The sequence below is a fragment of the Limanda limanda genome, chromosome 20, assembly GCF_963576545.1.
Source record: "Limanda limanda chromosome 20, fLimLim1.1, whole genome shotgun sequence".
In the NCBI taxonomy this organism is placed as follows: Eukaryota; Metazoa; Chordata; class Actinopteri; order Pleuronectiformes; family Pleuronectidae; genus Limanda; species Limanda limanda.
Genome location: NC_083655.1, coordinates 2594336 through 2616100, shown reverse-complemented (window position 1 = coordinate 2616100; position 21765 = coordinate 2594336). Strand labels below are relative to the sequence as shown.

General features: G+C 44.7%; 2 protein-coding genes across 2 annotated transcripts in view; one reads left to right on the top strand and one right to left on the bottom strand.

Annotated features, from left to right (window-relative positions):
• The first annotated feature begins 4144 nt into the window (after positions 1-4144).
• Positions 4145-5947, top strand: LOC133027183 (kelch-like protein 34). Its single transcript, XM_061094213.1, has one exon. It carries the CDS (start codon positions 4145-4147, stop codon positions 5945-5947), a length of 1803 nt encoding a protein of 600 aa, XP_060950196.1.
• A 3314-nt stretch (positions 5948-9261) lies between these two features.
• cnksr2a (connector enhancer of kinase suppressor of Ras 2a) overlaps positions 9262-21765 on the bottom strand; it is a 35650-nt gene continuing 23146 nt past the window's right edge. The window contains exons 12-24 of the mRNA XM_061093990.1: positions 21391-21480; positions 19689-19903; positions 18000-18051; positions 15635-15810; positions 15008-15081; positions 14817-14888; positions 14210-14277; positions 13946-14043; positions 13204-13422; positions 12973-13114; positions 12555-12779; positions 11663-11850; positions 9262-9462 (exon numbers count right to left, since the gene is read on the bottom strand). Of these exons, the coding sequence (XP_060949973.1) occupies positions 9262-9462; positions 11663-11850; positions 12555-12779; positions 12973-13114; positions 13204-13422; positions 13946-14043; positions 14210-14277; positions 14817-14888; positions 15008-15081; positions 15635-15810; positions 18000-18051; positions 19689-19903; positions 21391-21480 (1820 nt within the window). The remainder of the gene's footprint in view (positions 9463-11662; positions 11851-12554; positions 12780-12972; positions 13115-13203; positions 13423-13945; positions 14044-14209; positions 14278-14816; positions 14889-15007; positions 15082-15634; positions 15811-17999; positions 18052-19688; positions 19904-21390; positions 21481-21765) is intronic.

The window sequence follows — 21765 nt, the reverse complement described above, 5'->3', positions numbered from 1 at the left end:
TGTGTGTGTGTGTGTTGATGACTGGTGTGTGGGCAGAGGGGGGTTGAGTCAGGCTCTATATTTATACTTTATTAGTGTGTGTGTGTGTGTGTGTGTGTGTGTGTGTGTGTGTGTGTGTGTGTGTGTGTGTGTGACTTTCTCAGTGGGACAAATGAGCGAGAGGTGGAGAGAAAGAAGCAGAATCTGGTTGAAGTTTTACTTCTAAACTAATTCCTCGGACAAAGTGCTACTCTAGAAAAAATAAATATCACTCCAATCTATTTCTGAGCAGGGTCAGAGTCTGTATCTGCTTCAGGAAAGTAACACATTTACAATCCGAGTGTCTTTATGATGGACATTACTGGTCCTGCAATGCAAAGCTGAAATGAAAAGGGTCAAGAGAGCAACACTAGAACCGCAAACACACACACAAACCCCACACGCACACGCACACGCACACACACACACAAACACACAGATGATAGATATGTCTCCACAGCGGACCTCTGGCCTTCCATTGGTCAGCACCTCTGAGACCTCTGATAGCAGAACTCCTTCACAATGTCTCTATCCATCTTCCTCCTGCAGGACCCCCGGCCCCCCCCGGCAGAGAGGAGAGCTGATAATCTTCATAGACACAGACTGGCCCACTGCTACAGAAGGCTAACAAACTACAAGCTAATCCCAACATGTTCAGAGACACACAAAGCTTCCTGCCCAGCCGGCGTCCGCAGGAAACCTCCAACATTTAAACCTCTGCTCCCATCGAGAAGCCGGCGTCCAGGAACTCTCTTCCAACGAGCGCGTCCAGCAGCTTCACGTGTTTCTATCATCAGATGCAAATTTAAATGGTAATTTATTCAATTAAAAAGTGTTGTAAAGATGAAGAACTTGTTTTTGTTGCAGCTGAGACGTCTCTTTAGAAGTCACAAAATATTTATTTCAAACAAAAGCAATTGTTTTATTTCAACTCTGGGTCATTTGGTGACAATCAACATGATCGACTGTGCTTCCTCTTCCTCACTCGGTCGTTTCCATTCTGTCAAAACTCTGATGTGCATCTCCTCAACCCTGATTCATCCTGACGCTTTCTATTAAAGCTGGAGTGCGGGACTTTAACATATAAATGAACATTCAAGCCCTCGTCAAACAAGGTCACACTAAACGTCTCTCAGCACCACAGGAGATTTAGAACCTGGCGTCTGTGGCAACATTTGTGCTGCGTGCGTTGGTCGTCGTGCGTTTTACATCTACAAGCAATTTACTAGAAGCAACCGTGGAGAAAGCATCTAGTCGCATGGCCGGAGAAACGTCCAGATTAAAAAAGAAAAGTTGGCTTTAGGAGGAAGGATTTCAGTCAGTTATTCATTTTCTTAATGTCGTTCACGTGTTTCAGATCAGTTGTGTTACTTTTTAGAGGGAAACTCTGAAGACAATGTTGTTGTTTCATGGTTGTGATGATTGATATCTTCAGGAAAATATGGCAATAAAATCAAGATTGTTCTAAAAAGTCCAACGTTGACGTTTTTTTCTGTCTGTTCTGTCTGTTCTCTCCACCATGTTGCTCCCGACTGAAATATCTATAATATCTATAACTATTGGGGGGGATGTAATGATATTTTTTATTTATGTGTCGTGTCCGGGCGATAAATCCTCCTGACTTCTGCTCACCGAAGGATTCACAATGTCTCGCCAACTACTGGATGGATCACCGTGACATTTTGTTGGAGACATTTGTGTTTGCCAGAGGATGAACATTATTCCAGCAGCACCAGCATTACTTCAAAGATTTTGTTTGTACTAGAAATCTAGTGCAAACATATTTTTTCCCAACTTTTCTCTCTGAAGTTGTCTAGCGCCACCATGTGGACAAAATATAAAGGTCCAGTAATTTGGTTTAAAAATAGTTACCTGCTAAAATAATGATAATTCCTGTCAGCATTGGGTGTAGCACTAATTTGATCATGTTAGCATGCTTATTAACATTAAACCATTGACTAAATATAAAGATGTACGTGAAAACAGCTCTCTGAAAGTGAAACTAGTTCATCTGGATCGCCCCCTGGTGGCTGGCTGCAGTATAGGTCATAAACTCTGCTTTCTTAATATTAGCAAATCGGCCATAATAAAAAGTCTAAATACACGTGAAATCTATTCTAAAGATGATTTCTACCATTTAAGTAGTTCCTATGATGCCTCCACTGTGATTGACTTATATTGTTATATACAAATCTCAGTCATGTGCAAACTCTGGCACCAAATAATGTCAAAAGCACAAGATGGCCGCACCCATATCCAGGGTATTTCGGCTTCATTACAACAGGAGGAAGTGGAGCGTGTTAGGAAGCTACCTCAGCAGTTCTGTTTCTTCATCCTCACCTCCAGCTCGATAACACGGCTGAAGTCTTTTCCTCATGTTCGTTGTCATTTTAAAATGAAAAAAATAATAATCTGGCCGGTGCAGTTGACAGATGTTCCAGCCGACAAAAGACGTCCCCACTGAGACGAGGAGAGGACATGACAGAAACGTTTTCAAGGTGACGTGATTAAAAGGTAATTTTTCCCATCTGAGACTTTCTTTTATGTTGTGTGTGTCAGGACATTGACAGGAAGAGGAGCAGGAAATAATGAGTGCACCTATTTTCAAGAAGAAATATCAAACCTGAAAGCCCAGACATAAAAAAGCTTTTCAGTTATTCCTGTGTCTCCGGCCGTAATAATCTTTTATTATGTTCACACATAATGGGTGTTAGAGGGTTTTAAGTAGGAGTCGCGGCTTTTATGAGCAACGGAGTCACAAGGATCCTGAGCTAAACCAACAAATCCACCTGTTCCAGAGCAGAATGCCACATCAAACCGAACACATGCCATCACACCAGGCCACATAACCTCTAATCTCTCCCCCGCATATCCATCTTCACATCACATGTCCTTTTGCACACACACACACACACACACACATGGAGCAGCTGTAGCTATGTTTAGCGCCCATCAGGTCACGATAGAAGCAAAACATAGCCGGTGTTTTTACAACCATGCGGGAGGATCTGACAATTAAAAACTCTTTTTACGAGAGGCTTATGTGCTGAATTTTGATAGTGAGTGCAAAACATACAAACACACACACACCTACACACACACAAAACCACACACTCATCCGTGAGTATGAGCTATTCAGAGACAACGATCGCTACAAAATGTGCTTTGTGGAGAATGTTAAAGTGATGTGCGTGTGTGGTGTGTGTATTTGTGGATAAGACAGTGGCATTAAACTAGACAGTGAACTCATGAGCTAAGAGAGGAAATAAATCTGACTCCATCCCGGCTCCTCTATCAATCAGAATGAGGTTAGATGCTTCCTAAAGGCCACGGCTTACTCCACCAGCGATCGCTACGTGCTACTTTTGACACGTGCACAATCTTTGACAGCTTTGGGAAAACTTCCACGGGTTTGATGCGTCCCTCTCGTCGAATCCGCCGCCCTGTGTCGGTGTTTCTATTCCTGTCGCCATAGTGACAAGGGTGCAGATAGGTGCCGTGGCAACCGTGACCTGGAATCTTGGTCGCAGACTACAGCAGCTGTATTTACCGATGAGTTCATCCTCCGGGATAGACACTAAAACCCTGCCAGGCTCCGTCGTTCCTCTTCGCACACACGTGTGTGTGGAGTGTAGCTGGGACGCATGTGTTTGGGTGATACTCCCCCCCGGTGTCAGCGAGAAGGGCAGCGGACAAACACAATGCCAACACAAGTGGGACATCGCAGACAGAGACAGGAGACTTTGGGACGGACCATGTTAGGGAGAGGGGGGGGGGCAGTTGTTAACTTTCCTCTCGTGGTGTCACATGCTCGCCGCCGCAGACGGAGCAGGACGACAACACAGATGGAGCGAGCTGGACCACGGACACGCACTTCTCTGCCTCCTCCACTCCTTCTTTTTCTGCTTCTTGCCTTTAACGAGTCATTACCCTGCTAATGTCTAAAGATTTCCTCTTTGGTGACTCAGCTCTTTTTGACTACACTAATTCTCCTGTGCTTCCGTGTGTCATCCTCCAACTTCCTGACATTTCCCCATTACTCGCTTCCCTGAACCTTCCTGATGAAGACTCTTCTCCTCCCCTCTATCTAACACCTGTTCTTCCCACCTAGCCTCCTCTCTTTTGGATGGATAGCTACTCCGTCCTCTACAGTTCCTCCCACAGAACCGGACTTCTCTCCGGCTTCCAGCGCCTGCGCACCGAGGGGAGGATGTGTGATGTCGTCCTCGAGGCCGGCGGCGTCTCCTTCCCTTGTCATCGCGCCCTTCTGGCCAGCTCCAGCGAGTATTTTTGGGCTCTGTTTGGAGAGACTACTGCTGAGAGATTAGCAGGTTCCATTAGCCTCCCGGCGCTAACACCTCAGGGTTTAGACGCCATCCTGGACTTCCTGTACTCGGGCTGGCTCAGCGTATCACCCTCCACGGTCTCTGGCGTCCTGGAAGCGGCCAGGTACCTGCAAGTGGAGACGGCTGTGGCGATATGTGAGCGCTTTATCATCGATGGTTTAAGTGTCGAGAGCTGCTGCTGCTATGCCAACCTGGCCGAACGCCACACGCTATCAAACGCCATCGAGGCTTCAAACCAAACCATTGCTATGGAAATGGGGACACTGCTGCAGGAAAGCAAGGACAAGCTCCTCGAGCTGAATATCCAGTCGCTGATGTCGGTGCTCGAGTCTGAAGAGATCCCTGGCGTCAAGGAGCTTGAGCTCATAAAGCTGGCTTTGGATTGGCTCGATGAGAATGGACCCCTCCCGCTGCTGAAATCAAATCTTCTTCTGAGTCGCCTGCGCTTCGGATTGGTCTGCGCGTCCGATCTCGCCAACCTGCATCACAGAGCCATGGGCACGCCTCTAATCAGAAGTCAGCTGACCCGAGCGGTGGAGTACCACAGGATGGGTTCAGCTCAGCCAATCAGACAGAACAAGCAGACAACGCTCAGAGCGTCACCCAATCGCGTGCTGCTGGTGGGCGGAGGGTCCGGCGCCGAGTGTCCAGAGCAGCAGTTGTTGGCGTTTGATCCGAGAGGAAAGAAGTTCTCATCCCTGAGCTCATGTCTCCCGCTGCGGCTGAGGAATCACTGCGTGAGCTCAGTGGGGGGTTTCCTCTTCGTGATCGGGGGGGAGGAGGTGAAGGAGGGAGATGAGGACGGAAAGAAGTCCGTCACCACGTCGACAACCAACCAGGTGTGGCGGTACGATCCTCGCTTCGACCGCTGGGAGCAGGTGGCGTCCATGCTGGAGAGGCGGGCCCAGTTCAGCTGCTGCGTGGTGGAGGATGTGATTTACGCCGTCGGGGGACGACGCACACGACCGGACACCGACACACACACCTCGGCCGCGTCGGTTGAGTTTTATGACATGACCACGGGAGCGTGGAGGAGGGGAGCCACGATGCCCCGCCCCCTTTACGGCCATGCGTCCACCGTGCTTGACGGCAGCATCTACGTGTCAGGCGGCCTCCCCGGCAACCAGGGCACTATCCGGGGCAGTAACCACGGTGATAACCAGGATGACAACAGGGAGAGCAGCAGGGAGGTCCTGTATTGGGACCTCAAAGGTCGAGTCTGGGAAAAGAGGGCGTCCATGTCTATCGCCCGCTTCGGTCACCGCTTGGCGACGGCCCACGGCTTCATCTACGCCCTGCTGGGGATGTACGAACCTTTCTGCGACATCGAGCGATACGATTCACGCTCAGACCACTGGACACGCCTCCGACCGCTCCTCACTGGATCCTTCAACTACGGGATGGTGTCGACACCATCTGGGAATCTGCTGGTGTTCGGAGGGAGGCGATGGAGCGACGGTCAGGAGGTGGTCGTGAGGAGTGTCCTGGAGTACGACACTAAGACAGACAGCTGGAGAGAAATCTGCCAGCTCCCGAGACCCCTCACCGGGACGGAGTGCACGCTGCTCCCCCTGCCAGACTGAAGAGTGCTCAGAAATATTATCATAAAGTGGATCCTCAATGTTTATGTGACAAAGTTTCTCCACAGTCGTACAAACTGAAATAGATTGATTGGGTTTCAGTCATGAAAGAAAAGAGGGAAAATATATCCATCTCAATAGAAAGCTTTGTGCTGTGGAGTGAAAGTAGGTTGGCAGAGATGAAATGTTTACCACCGGCCCAGACTTTACTTTCCAAATGACTTTATATATTTCCGAAGACAGATGGTGTTTGCATAGAGGAAACCAGGTGGGCATTATTCTTCTGTCATAAAAAGAGGTGGAAAAGTGTTGTGAAAAAAGTGTAGAGTTTTTTTGTAACCTGCTCTTTAGCTCAGTCTGCTGCTACTGTAAGAAAGTAATTCTGTTTTTTATTACAGGAGTAGTTTGATATTAATGATGAAGCTAGTACCAGGCTACTCAGTTTAATACCTTCCCATAAGTAGAGAGTGAACGACCATCACACACACGAGGGAAGAGAGACGTCCAAACAGCAGATAAAGGTGATGAAGGAGGAGGAAACAGGAGCCAAGCTAAATATTTCATAGAAGTTGAAGATAAAAGTTGTGCGCATGTGACATTCCTGTTTGTTTGATAAATAATTTAGGTTTTCTAAAAGATAAAGTAATAGAAGCTAACCAAAGATATCGAGTGACCTTATTCTCGTTCCACTCGTATCTATCTGCACCGGCAACTTTACTGTAAATCATATGCATGATTTGTGGCTATTAGCTGCAGAATTCATGGGCTTTTAAACTTCATACGTTCTGTAAAACACGTTTTATAATATCTGAAGGTAACATTTGTTTTCAAGAGTTATTGTGTGCCTCATGATTTACTGGAGTTATCTTTTATTTTAAGTGTAGTGAAAGTGTGGTGTTAGAACTTAAAATATTACATTTATATTCATATATAAATCATCTTTGTTGTCTATTATCTGGTGGAAATAATCAACATTTATGAATATATATTATTAATTATGACGGATCACATAAATGTACATCTGTTAAATAAGATCAGGAACCCCTTGAAAATATATTAAAAAATTCCATTAATATAATTACTAATTGAACTGAATTGGCAAATTGGTATATTACAGTGTGTTGATTGAATTGATCTCAGTTTTAGTTAATTGGAACAAAATACTCACTGCTCAGACAGATCTGCTGAGCTAATAATTTATTTCCTGCTCGTTCAGAACTCGTTAAGATCAAAAACCACAAAAACACCTTCATCCAAATGATCAAACTTTATTGATCCACCCTCTCCTCCCCCTCCGACAGCAAAATAAATACTGTTTTTAACCATTATATATATATATATATATAACTTTAACATGAAACAATCTTTACTCAGTTACAGTCTCCTCCAAAAAAGACCTGATAGAGTTCGAGAACGTGATCCAAGACACTTTGTTTGCACTCTACTAAGAGAGACATCTTCTACTGCATCTAAAGATTCAAACACAAAACGGAAAAAAGGAATATCGCGTTTTATCTACAACAAAGACATGCGACCACGACCAACCACAGGCAGCAGCATAGAGAGAGCATTCAAACCGAGTGTGCTGTGTGCTTATTAGTGTGCGTCTGTTCATGTGCGTGTGTGATTGCTTTTATAGTTTTGTGCAGCGTCTCTGAGTATCAAGTAATTTGGCAGCAGCGTACAAATAACAAACTAATATATTGTTTTTATTAGATCCATACTTCTTATGCAAAATATTTCCTCATGTTCTCTATGTTGCATGCAGGATACAGAGACGGTCTCTGAGGAAACGTCCACCCTGGGAAACCTTTACACTGTTAGACAGAGAATAATCAATGAAACTATCAGAGGATATAAGTGCTTTTAGGATTAGTTTCATGTCTCAGGTGTGATGCTGAGGATGCAGCTGCAGATTAAAGCTGCTAAAAAATGAAAGGAATAAAGTCAACGTGACAGAGAATAGATCCAGAGGCGAATTGAAAGAATCCAGTCTGCTGCTTTTGAAGGTTCTTCTTAAATGCGTGCAACCTTGAATGTTGTCTGCTCTCAGAAAATGGTAAAAACCTTCTTTAAAACTCTTTCTTCAATTTCATACATCCTGATATTCAAAATGTCATGAAAAATTACCCTATAGCTTGAATGTAACTGGAGACCTTCCGTTTTCAAAATGAGATTTATACATATAATGGCCTCTAACTATCAAAACAACTAACACAGGTTCCTGAATGCAACATAAACAGTGTTAAAGAGTTCTGAGGGTGGATTGTTCCTCTAAATGTTTCCTATCGAGTGTGCATGCTCCAGGTCCAGCCGAGCACAGAACCAATCTCTACCAAACCAGAACAAGTCTCTAAAACTAGATAGAAACTAATTCTAAGCAGATTTTCTTTTTTTTAAACAATGAACCCATTGTTCTCTGCTGTAATTGTCACTCTACAGAAAAGTTTCGTCACAGACATCAAGTGTGAAGATGCGTTTCCACCTCAGGAAGTTTCCCCCGAGAACTAGGATCCTTTGTTTGAATCCCTTCGTCTCCACCGCAGGGAACTGGGTCCAAATTTAGTTCAGGGAAAAAAAGGTGGAACACTTTTTTTTTCAATTTCCGCAGTAACTCAAAAATCAGTTTCCTTTCCGTAAGTTCAGAATCCATTTTGTTACTCGTTCTCCTCTTTTTTCCAAATCATATGAATCTCATCCGAGTTTGTTGTCGCTTGATTTACACAGCGCCATCATCATCGGACAATCTTATGCATTATCGCCACCTGGTGGACTGGATATGTACAGGTTGTTGTAGCTGTCGGTTTTACATACATCAGCAGGATAATTTGGTCTTTGGACCACGGTGGAAACGCAGGCAGACAACGCGGCTTAAGGCATGATGGGAAACCATGTATGAGGCTATTGGACCACAGTCAAACTGGCACAAGAAGCAGAATGAAACACTGTGATGGCGAAACTCGTGAAATCTGTCCTCGTCAAAAAGGACCGAGCAGACAAACATCGTCCAGAGGAAGTCGAGTCAATCCCTTATATCCACGGGTTTTAGAGTAAAGAGCGCAGAAGCAAACACTTAATGCTGTAGAGCCGCTGCAGTGGTTCAACCAATCAGCTCGTTGACATGACGGCGTCTTTCCAGAAAAAATGTCCTATTGCACTTGAACGCCGCGGCTGCAGAAAGCCATCGAGTCCTGAATCAGGTCGTCCTCACTTCGGCTGCAGCTCGTTCAACTCGTTCCAGAATTGGGAAATGAGGAGTTTGAGTGTGTGGTTCCGTGTGTGCGTGTCTGTGTGTGTGTGTGTGTGTGTGTTACAGGTCAGACATGGGTCTCGATGTAGGAGTGTGTGTGAGACAGCGAGGGGGTCAGCGGAGGGGGGCCGGGGTCTGATTCGGCGGCGGGGTCTGGCTCTTGAGAGAACAGCTCCTGATAGGCTCTCTTCCACTCCTGGAACTCAGCCGACGACAGCTGGGGATTGGCCAACAGCCTGTCAATCAACGCTAGCTCCCCCTCCCTGTCCTATAGGGAAACACAGGAGGAGCGGGTCACTTTTAAAACTGTTCCTTTTAAACCAGTGTTCTTTAAAAAAAAAACGCAGACAAACGAAAAGCAGGACACACACTTAAAGGGATACACCGGTTGTGGTGGGATTTGACATCAGAGAGTTTGTCAGTTTGTGAGAACGCAGACAGAAAGATTCTCCATGTGCTCGACAATTAATACCTCCACCAAGTTTGTTAATTAGCAGAGATAAGGAAGATTATCACTAAACTAAATAACAATGTAATAAAATCTAACAGATTATCTATTTCTACCAATTTATAAGTAAGGTTCATTTCCTAAATAGTTTATTAGTTACCATTGTGCAGTAAATCAATTAGTTCATTATGAAAACAGCTCTTTAATTGGTCAGGAAGCCACAGAAAAATGTACTGTTATTATACAGTTATTGCACTTTTGTTATTATTTACTTTCCTCTTTAAATTGACTAATCCTCTCTTTTGTTGATGAAACATGGGATTTGACATCAGAGAGTTTGTCAGTTTGTGAGAACAGAGACAGAAAGATTCTCCATGTGCTCGACAATTAATACCTCCACCAAGTTTGTGAATTAGCAGAGATAAGGAAGATTATCACTAAACTAAATAACAATGTAGTAAAATCAAACAAATTATAAGTAAGGTACATTTCATAAATGGTTTATTAGTTACTGTTGTTCAGTAAATAAATTACTTCTAAGCCATTATAAAAACAGCTCTTTAATTTGTCAGGAAGCCACAACAAAAATGTACTATTATTATTATACAGTTATTGTAAGAACCTTTATATTTTTGACTTTCCTCTTTAAATTGACTAATCCTCTCTTTTGTTTTGGTTCAGTTTTGAAACATGAAATGACTTGGAAAGAAATTTGCATCTTCGGTGTTTCCACAGCAACCGGAGCAGATGAGTTATCGCTGCCTGTCCACACACATAAAGCCGCCTCTCTGGTAAATGGCGCCCGTGTGAAGAGGCGACGGCGCGGCTGACTTTGTTTTCCGCCGCGTGCTCTCGTTATTTTTCATCCCAGCTCCCCTTGAAACTCGGTGTATTCCTTTGAGGAAACGCAGGACAGGGCACAGGCATGGAAGCTCCTCCACTCGACGCATACCGGCAGACACAGGGAACAGCCAGAGCCACAGACCCCCCCCCCCCCCCCCCAGGGAACAGCCAAAGTAGCTACAGGCACAAGGGACAACCCCCCCCCCCCCCCGCTACCTGTCCACGAACACGGAGGAGGAGGCGACAGAGATACAAAACTCCAGAGACAAGGAAAAACAACAGCCACAGCAGAAAGGAAGCCGAGCCACTTACAGGCCCCCCCCCCGCCCCCCCCGCCCCGAGGAACATAACCAGAGCTCAAGTAGCAGGAAGCCACAGATGGCTGCTCGACGGAGCTCGAGAGAAAAGACTCACAACAAAACCGAGGAGACAGACTAAGACAGATGACAGCACTAAAAGTAACAAAACAGAGACATTCTGCAGCACGGCTCAGTGTGTGTGTGTGTGTGTGTGTGTGTGTGTGTGTGTGTGTGTGTGTGTGTGTGTGTGTGTGTGTGTGTGTGTGTGTGTGTGTGTGTGTGTGTGTGTGTGTGTGTGCATATGGTCAGAAAATGAACAGTGAATCACAACTAGCTCCTTAAAGTGAGATGCATCAGCCTCACACAAAAGACAAACATTCAAACTGAAGGAGGGATAAAGGATCTGAATTCATCTGTTTCTGTGGAAGTGTTTGATGTTTTAAATATGACGGATTTTTAAGATTTCAATTAAAATAAAACACACGAATTTAGATTTATGGTTTAAATAATTTCAGCAAATACACCAAATACTTCAGAGAGTGGTGGGATGTAACAAGGTACATTTATTTATTTATTTACTGGTACTTTTCACTTTTTACTTTTATTACTTAAATAAGCAAATATCTGTATTTTCTACTCTCCTACATCTTTTGTTACATGTTCACACTGTGAGCCGAGACTCATTATGGTCTATTTATCTGCAATTTTACTTTGAAAAATGTTTGAGTACTTACTCCACCACTGCTGAAAGCATCCAAATGGCGAAACAGGGGCTGGCTTTTATTTTGTAAGTGTAAAGTGTCTTGTTCTGTCAGTGCACATTCACTCCTCCTGGTCTGTGTGTGTTTACACCGTGATGGAGAAGAGCATGAACCGACCTTCAGCGTGGACGTCAGGATCCGCAGGCGGTGCAGGCGGTCGTTGAGCTGAGGGTCGGCCGCCCGTCTGAGGAACGACTGCCTGAACTCCGACTGACCTTTGGCCTCTGACCCGCGACCTAGAGGGCAAACGCCGCTCTGCTCGCAGGCTCGAAACAGGTCGCCCAGGGACGCACCTTCACTTCCACCTGCACCGGAGAAATTAAAATTCATTCAAATCCTTAAATAACTGCTCTGGGTCACAAGATTTAAAGTTTAGGTTTCGTATCTGAGGGGATTGATCTATTTCTCCGCGCAGCCACTAGAGGGCAGCACTGCACACGACAACACACCGACTACGTGACGTCAACTAAACACAGAGAAAATTACTAATGATGGTAAGGATCCTGTCCAGCCTCAGGGGCGTCTTCTCCACTTTTTCCATTTCCTCTGCCTCACGATGATTATTATACTTCATCGTTCGTGTCTTAATCTACTCTGATAATTCACCTGATTACATATATTAGTCTTGTTTACTATTTCAGTTACTTCCTGTACGCTGCTGGACTCACCTTGGCAACCAGTGCACCCACGTCTCATTAGCCCCATTAGACGAGTGTGTGACTGGAGTGTGTGTGTGTGTGTGTGGTTATGTGTGTGTTACCCTACTTGATACCGACAATGATTATAATGTGTGTTTCTGCCTGAGAGGGTTTTTTATTTCTGGAACATGTATTGACGTCAAAGTCTTCACCTTAAAAAATCTTTTCAGTCTCTGGTGGCTGTCAAGACACATTTCTGCTTTCACCTGACGGCCACCCACACCCACACACACACTCACACACAAACACACACACACACACACACACACATTACAGCACGACACCACATGCATGATCCTGGTTGGACTCACCATTGTACGTTTGCTGCACTTCTTTCGCAGGAGGCGAGAGGAGTGTGTGTAGGTTGCTGTCTCTTGGCAGCGTGAAGCTGCGGGGTTTCCCTCCCTGGGTTGCCATAGGGATCAGCCTCTGCATCGCCATGGGCAACGGGACATTCCTCTGTGCGGGGAGAGTGTAAACGGCTCCGACCGTCATGATCCCACCTCCTGGACCGGGCTCGGCAAACACTGCGTCCTCTGTGGTAACATAAGACATCGCTTAGTGTTTTGTGTCCTGACTTCAGAATTTGGGATTTAAATTAAAAGTCATATTCTTCTATCGTTAAAGATAAAATGTTTTTATGCAGATGTTTAGAAGCATGTCTGAGCCTCCTGTTAAATATCTTTTTTTTTTCCGGTTGTGTCCACGAAGCCTCTAACAGGACGTTACCTAGCGGTCCGGTTTGTAAGTAGTGCAGTCCGGCCTCGGTCAGCGGCGTCTCGATCAGGTCTTGCCAGGAACGTCTCTGAGAAGATGACGAGCGACCCGGGGAGCCCGTCTCGCTGCTGCCCCCTGCAGGACTGGACCGGTACTGTGGGACGCAATAGCCGAGACAAATAAACGGTTTACTAATTGAGAATAAATTAATCTAAATGTTTGATGCTTGACACCATCACACACCTCTACAGGATCACATCGGTACTGCACGTCGCTGCTGCTGCTGCCCCCTGGCTTTCTCCCGCTGTGCGTGGTGCCTCCCCCTAGGGGACCAGGGTGGTACTGCGGCTCGGCGGCCACGGCAGGTGGGTCGACACACAGGAAGTCCTCCTGGGAGGAGCGAGAGCGAGACGTCTCCGTGGAAGAGAGTCGAGTGGTTCTGCCTTCCAAGTAGGCAGTCATCTGACGGAGGAGAGGAAAGAGAGAGGATCATTGACACACTTCAAACAGGATGTGATGACTTCCGAAGCGGGCGAGTTGATTGGATGAGTGTGTGAGAGGGGGTGTAAGAAACAGGAAAGAAGAGGGTATGAGTGTGTTTGAGATTTTGCAGAAAAGCCAAACACCAAAGACTCCTGATTATCATGATTTCAAACTATTATCTCAAAAACCCAGTGGCGTGTGCGTGTGGTGCTGTCATAGCTGTGATTGTTTTAGTTTTTCGAAGATTATCCAAGGCTGCGAAAAAAGAAAACAAAAACGCCCCGAGACAAAGATGTTAAATGTAGAGCAACCAGATTCTGAGCCAATTATAGCGACAATTATCCCAAATGTGGCCTTAACGACTCCCTGGAGGTTTAATGGGCGATAACTTCAGCCGATAAAATGGACCGTGAAGAAGCACTGAGCGTGAGTTCTGCCTTCACGTACAGTACGAGCTTTATGTGAGTGTGTGTGTGTGTGTGTGTGTGTGTGTGTGACTCACTGATGGAGGCCGTGGGTAGGTATCATACGGAGGTGGGGGGCTGTCCTGCTTGGGGCTGGAGGTGGTGTCCTCCTCATGCTCGCTCTCACTCCAGTAATCTGCTGGAAACCCACACAACAAACTGTCAGAAACACAAGATCTCATCTATTCATGTACAAACCTCCGCAGACATATCATCCAAAGATCTTAAATACACCACAGGAGGGAGAAAATAAACTAAAATTAATTTACTGGATGTGTTTGATAGCTTGGAAACACCCTCACCCGTCTCCTGACGCATCCTCTCACGCTCAGCGTAGCCCAGAGCGGCCATGTTGAGACGACTCAGCCATCTGACAGAAGAACATCCAGACAGAAACTCAAGGTTACATTTATATAATCGATTGCCGACTGTACTTTTTGAGGTGTTTTGTTATTTTACTTGAGTATTTCTACTGCTTAATATCTATTTTGTATTTTATGTGAGTGTGTGCTATATTTCCCGAAGTGTCAAACATCTTTTTTAATTGCATAAGCTGTTTAAAAAGTACTTATGTCCAAATGTATCTTGAAATTAAAAAAAACACGTTGATAAGATGGTTGAGGAGCTCAGTATATTATTTGTTTTCATTATAAACAAATTAAATCAACTAATTAAGTTGATCTCAGCTGCACTTTACCACGAGCAGATATTTAATTTCACCCTCTGAGGAAACATATTGCCAATGTTTTCAGAACCACTCGTCCAATATAAACTCAGGCCTCCTTTTATTATTTATTAAATGAAACGTTTATTTTTCCGATGTGTTTGGTGAAGGTAAACAGGAAGCTGCTCTTTGGGAGTTTGCCCTCTAGCACGACCTTGGTCCGTGTTTAGCACACACGGCTTTACCTGTTCATGTCGTCCACTCCATCTGCTGCAAAGTAGAAACTCTTGACCTTGGGGTGACACGCTTTGAAAGCACTAGAGAAACAGAGAGAGGGGGGGAGGGGGGTATTTTTTTTAAGAGCACATACAGTAAAATGCACAAGCAAAAGTAAATACACATAAATATGCAATAGAGCTTTTCATCATGCACTTACTACTTCTTGCGACATTCACTGGCTCGGTCGATCTTGAACTCTGGAAGACTCACAAAACCCTCGGCCTTCTCATCCTGAACACAGAAATGAACAATATTCATTTACAGAAGGAAAAAGTTTAAAGGGAAATGACAGATTAAGGAAAATTCAAAGTATATTTAAGATCTTACTGTAAAACTATGGCCTTGTGGCTCTATGTCTAACGGTGTCTATCAAATCAAAAGCCTGCATCTTTCCAAATAATAAATAAATACAATTTCATACCCCCACATTTATAAACACAGGACCCAGGTTGAAATATACAGGACTGCCTCTGATTGAAGTGAGGAGCTCAAAGTACAGATCATGTGAGATGTGTTAATATACCGGATGTACCACTGAGATCTACTACGAGTGCGTCAAACACTATTTGGTTTTCCCTGGAACTCGTCAAGCAGAATTTCTTCTGCCTCCTGCTGGTTGACAACAACATCATTTGTTTTTTCCAAACAGAAATGAAGTACGTGTTGATTTGCATATAGAGCAGCGAAGTGAGATCTAATCAGAAAGTGTGAACGGACATAATAGGAGCCACTCGCTTCTGATTAGCTCGCCCGGGGTCTCGGTGTAAACCCCCCCCAGACTCACCTCCTCGTTGATGTACCAGTACAGGCAGTTGTCCTTCAGAACAAACCAGTACTTCTTCCACTTCTGGGAGAAATAACCCTTGGCGTCTCTCTTCCTCCACAGCCAGCCCTCGCAGTCTCCTCTGCCCAGCGCCTTGCAGGAAACACGCCTCCGACTCAGGGAGGTCAAACCTCGTCCTGGAACCACACACGCGGCAAAGAGAATACAGATTAGAACAGAAGCTCATTTTTAGCCCCTTTTGTCGTGGTGTGAATAAAAGCATTCATAAATGTCCTAGTGTTCCACTGATTCTTGGCAGGATTCCCCGAGCCTGGATGTGACGGCACACTGCGGCACTGCAGTGAGGTGAGAGGTGTTTAATACAAACTGCCTTCGCCTTCTGGCATGAAAGCCCTGTAACATTTTTCTCAGCAGGCTCCTCATTAGAGATTACCGAGCAGAGCTGGCTCCCAGTCGCCGGAGAAACTTTTATTGTGCTGTATCCTAAAAAAAAAAAAAGGAAAAGGCTTGCAACTCAATATTCCATTTATTTTCTGCGGCGATGGAAAGTGCAGCGTGTGGTGCATCTGTAGAGGAGGGAACTTTCTACCACGGTGCAGGAGACGAGAGAATTAAAGCTCAAACGTGAAAAGAGGAGAATATGGGGATGATTAATAACTTATAAACTCAGATAGAGAAGAATCTGTAAGTCAAACAGAGATAATTTGCTTTTTGTGCAGCAGCCTCAGCTCCGACTAATAAACTGATACCATCACTAAAACCCCCCGGCTGAGGGAGAGACTTATTTTAGAAAATAAAGATCGTCTCAGCCTGGAGAGAAGAAGTAACTAATATTTCATTACTTGTTTGACAAAGCGGCTGTTCGCTGCTTTTAAAGCACCGATTCATCTTTGTTATCATTTTTAAAACTTTGCTAGCAGTGAAAAATCTAAGCCATCGTGGAAAAAGGGGCAGATGGAGCTGAAGCTTTCTGAGTTTCTCACAACGGCAGATGGTGAAACGAGTGAAAGGCCAGTGGGAGAAAAACAAACACGTCCGATTCGGTCAAAGAGGAGGAAAGATGCGAAAAAGGACAATCAGGGGGTGAAATTACCCAAAAGAATAAATAGAATATGAAGCAATTAATCATCGTCTGAGCCGTTTGTACAAAAGTAAAGAAAAAACTAACAAAACTGTGATTTTTGAGAAACATTTGACCAAAACATGAGTCGATTTTTGTGCCTTCTCACGTTAAAAATAAATGCTGAGTCACTGGATTCATCATCTGGACTAAATGTACAGTACACAGCAAACAGTCCAATCTGGACTCATCACAAAAAATCTGTGAAATGAGCAACGACGTGTTAAAATGCAAATTGGCCGCATGTGAGGAAAAATGTTTTGTCCTGACTACAAAATGATTTTGTTGCAGAGGCTCGAGCTGAAGCAGATAAATAATTGAACATCTCCAGCAGGATAAAGTCCCAGCGGGTAGAGGATATAGATCTGAGCGGTCTGTGAAGTTTTAATTTACGTTTCACCGGTTGAAAGACACACAAAAACTGTGATTTATTACCACCAGTATATATTTAGATGCACGATATGAATAGATTTCTGCATTAATTTGCAAAAAAGACAGTATTAGAGTGAATTTGATAGGTAATTACTCATTTGATGCAGAAGTTAACCAAGATTTTGCAAAATAATTAACAATTATAGCGTTTTGAGCAGCAGTGCCCTCTACACGAGCGATTAAGTGGTTTTCATGGCGAGAGAAAACAAAGTCTATCATTTGATATTACCCATGATTCCCGGCTTCTTGAACCATAGGCTGCTATTTTACAAAAGTTGCATAGAGCTGCTTTAACATGAAAATATACCAAATATGCAGTAGCTCCATCTTAAGGACATTTTGGGAAATTATGGCATTTGTCTCAGCTTTGTGACATTAATTGCTAAATCTTGAAAACAAATATACATCTCTTCCATAAATCCTACGCATTGTAGCGTTGTATAGATTGATGTAGGGATTGATGTATAGATTGATGTAGTAAACAAAAGCAGAAAATGTGAATAAAACACGTCACTGAGTCGCTTGACAAACGGAGCAGAAACAGAAAACTCTAAATAATGTATTTGTGTAAAAACTGATCTTTTCTCTGGAAATCAAAACATGTCCGAGTTTTCCTCAGTTTTCTTCCTGACTGCACAGATGTTTCCAGGAAGCAGCAGCTCTCGTACTTTAACTCAGCGTCCATTAGTTCTACCCCCCCCCCCCACCCACCCCGAGGGAGTGAAGCAGTGAATGACCACAGCTGGCGAGCATCTGGGCGTGACGGCAACTCCTGCTCGAGCTGAACCGAAACGTGTGGCTCTCCCTGCTTACCTTTATTCTTCTTCCTGGTCTTTGACTGCAGAGAGGTAGACTGCTGGTATGTCTGTGAGGAAGAGAGAGAGAGAGAGAGAGAGAGAGAGAGGGTCGTCAGGATGAGTAAGTGGCCTTTGTTTGCTGCAAAGGATCATGGGACAGAAAAGATGACAGAAGAACAAGAACACAGAGGGGAAAGTCGCTCTCTCGTTATCTCTCCCTCACACACACACACATGCAGGGATGATAAAGTCGACCTCATGTTGGACTTCAGCTCTCACACGTCTAAACTTAGAAACAGAGGGGGGGGGGGAAGCGGCAGGACGTCCAGGTGATGGAGGAAAGGTGAGAAAATACAGTTCAGGGCCTAAAGAGACAAAATGTGAAGGACGAACACGTGACTTCCTTTTCTCCGTCCTGCCACAGCGCCGGTTAGTTCACGTCAGCTCATAACTTTCAATATATTGTCCTAGAGAATAATCTCTTTGTCCTGGTACTTAGCAGTGAAGTACCAGGACAAAGAGAGGTGGTATTAGATGTAATGAGGACACCTGCTGCAGCTAACACTCTATGAATCTCCCTCATAATTAGAACAGAACTGTGGGCATTTCTTGGAAATATCCGAGTAATTAACAGATAATTCCTGGAAAATATGACGTAAGTTTTGAGGCAATTTGCAGGAGAATGAATGACCAGACGATTTCTACTGACGTATTTGGACATTAGATGGTGAAATGAAATCCCAACACACGTGCATCATGTTTGTGGGTTCAGATTTGACAGTTGTGACTCAGAGGAGGACGATGACACGGACGTCCGGCCCCTGCAGCGTCTTCTCCTCACGCTTTTACGACGTGACCTCTCCACAGGTCAGGTCGACCACAGACGAGCGCCCATGTCACAACATTACACATGTCACAACCTGGAGCTCGGCCACTCGCGGCCCCACGCTCAGCAAGACAGATGACACGGACCCGCCCACACCCGCTGACACGCCATCTGCCATCCCAGCACCGAGGCTCAGGGTAAACACGCGGTGGTACAGGGCGGCGGCGGCAGGCAGACCCACACATGCAAACACGTTTTCATTTCCAAAGAGATGCTGTCAAGATGTATAAGGTCAGCGCCGGCCGCAGTGACGGCGTGGACGGGCGAGTGACGAGCTCAGACAGACAGGCCGGGAGGACAGATGTCATGGAAGTGACGGGGGGGTAATAACAAGTCAGCACTCGCTCAGATCACACTTCACTACCGAGCTTTTTCATCAGGAGGGAAAATATATTTTTCATTTTCCCCACATCTGGAACCAAGGGGAGGAACATGAAGTTTAGCTTGATCGTCATTTTCACATGTTGAACTAAACATATAAGGGACACAAGAGACCCACAATGCAACACTCAACCGAAAAACAACTGTAAAATATGGATTAACATAACGGTACAAACAGCACAAGGTCTAAAGGGAACGAGCTCGGCCCGTTAGCAGCTGGCTCGGCTGTAAATAAGGTGCAACGATATATATATTTAAATAAAACTCCTGTAAACAGATGAGCTCATTTCATACAAAACACTGGGTCACAGGATCGCTCACACAACATTTTCTATCTGTACTGGTTTGTTCTTATATATAGAACTCAAAAGATATAATAAATATGTTGATGTATACTATATAAATATATGTCTCATAAAGGAGGGAAAGAGAAATTACATGATAGATGGAGGCGGGGTCTTTGGGCGGAGAATCCCTCTGATTTGTCTGCAGGACATAGTGGGAGGGGCTTTGGCTGTGGTGGCTCCGCCTCTTGGCTCGTTTGGTCGTGTCATTGGTCCGTTTGCCCGGACGAGCCGTGTGGGAGGAGTAGTCGTCGGAGGCGGTCCGCTCGTCGGCAGCGGGAAGCCCCACGTAGCGCATGAGTGTCGCCTCTGTTCAAACACACAATCAATGACTCAATGATGATATATATTTTATTATTTGTATTCTGTCACATCCTGTTTAATCAATGCTTCCTGTGAAGAGGTTTATAATCTCCGAGAGGTTCTTTCAGGGTAAATTAGAGACTAATTTCAAAATGATAAAAGTCAAAATGTCAGATCTTCAAAATTAGACGACTGGTGTTTAAAATGAATCATAATAAAGTATCAAGCTTTAATCAAATCAGCGTAAATTTGCAAATTTCATAATTTCATCTTTGAAAATATCATGTTAATTTGTGCCTGAAGAGTGAGAAACATGATTTGATTTCAGCAGCTACTCTTTGGACGTGAAAGCATCGTCTTTATTTCTCTGGGTCTGTTTCTACCTGCTGCTTTTTATCTAATCGATAATCTTTTTCATCTCAGCCAAGGATTGCAAGAAATCGCTAATACGGAGGTTCAGTTCTGATCCGGTCTTTTGCTGCTCGTCTTCCCTGCTCTCGCTCTATAATCTTCCCCTTCAATAAAGAAATGTTAATGCACATAAACAAACATGGGGATAGAAAACCTTGTTTGTTATTTTCTCATTTTCCTTTTTGCGGTTAGTCTCTCTTATATTCTTGTGCCCCCACGTTTCATCACAATGAGAGATGGAGGTGGAATTAGTTGGATCTATAATCTCCCTGTGCATGTTGACGTGAACGACTGAGTGTTTATTGAACCTGTTCACAGACGCACTCTGTTTAAGAGTCTTCCATCTTTTTTTTTCTCCACCAACTTCTTTCCACCGGAGAGGAAACCCAGGTTTCTCTCTCCTTCTCTCTCTCTCTCTCCTCAATGGTTCCCACCCTCATGTCCTCCCCTGGTTGCTAGGCAGCGGCCAGAGGAGAGTGAGACACCGAGAGGAGCTGCTGTCAGCGTCGCCATGGCAACTGTGTGAGGGATTCAGGTGGAGGTCAGGGGGAACCGTTATATATATTTAATTTGTTTTATTCTGCTTTCTTTCCTTCCTCCTTCTCTCCACCAGCCCACCTCTCTCTCTCTTCCTTTCTTTCTTTCTTTCTCTCTTTCCCTCACTTTTATTCTTCCTCTCTTTTATTTTCTCCTCCTTTGTGCCGACGCTCCGCTTTTCTTTTCATCTCCTCATCCCCTGATATTTCATTTCTCTGTGATGCTCATCATGCAGAGAATTAGAGAAAGAGACAGAGGTGCATTGATCTCCACACACACACACACACACACACACACACACACACACACACACACACACACACACACACACAAACACAAACACACACACAAACACACATTCAGACACTCACACAGATCTATTCATAATACATAGCGATGGGAACATTTAATAGACTCTTAACAGGCTCTTCAGCAGGTGCACACATACACACATACACACACACACACACACACACACACACACACACAGACACACAAACACACACACACACACACAACCACACACGCCACACGCCGACACTCACCTCGGCGACTTTCTCTGTTGAGCTTGGCTGGGTCTTCATAGTCGCCCACCCAGTTACACTCCACAGGCATGGAGATGGGCCTCAGTCTGCCTATAAACACACACACACACACACACACACACACACACACACACACACACACACACACACACACACACACACACACACACACACACACACAAAACATAAATTGAAATGTATAAGACAGGAATCTGCTGGGATACATTGTCTTCTCTGCCATCCATTTAATTACAAGAGGCAACAGGTCTTCATTTATCGATGTGCAATAAGTGCTCTCTGTGCCGTCATTACTTTTATATTCTTCCTTTTATCAAACACTGTTTAAGCCGGACTCGCACTGTACGATCTGACTCA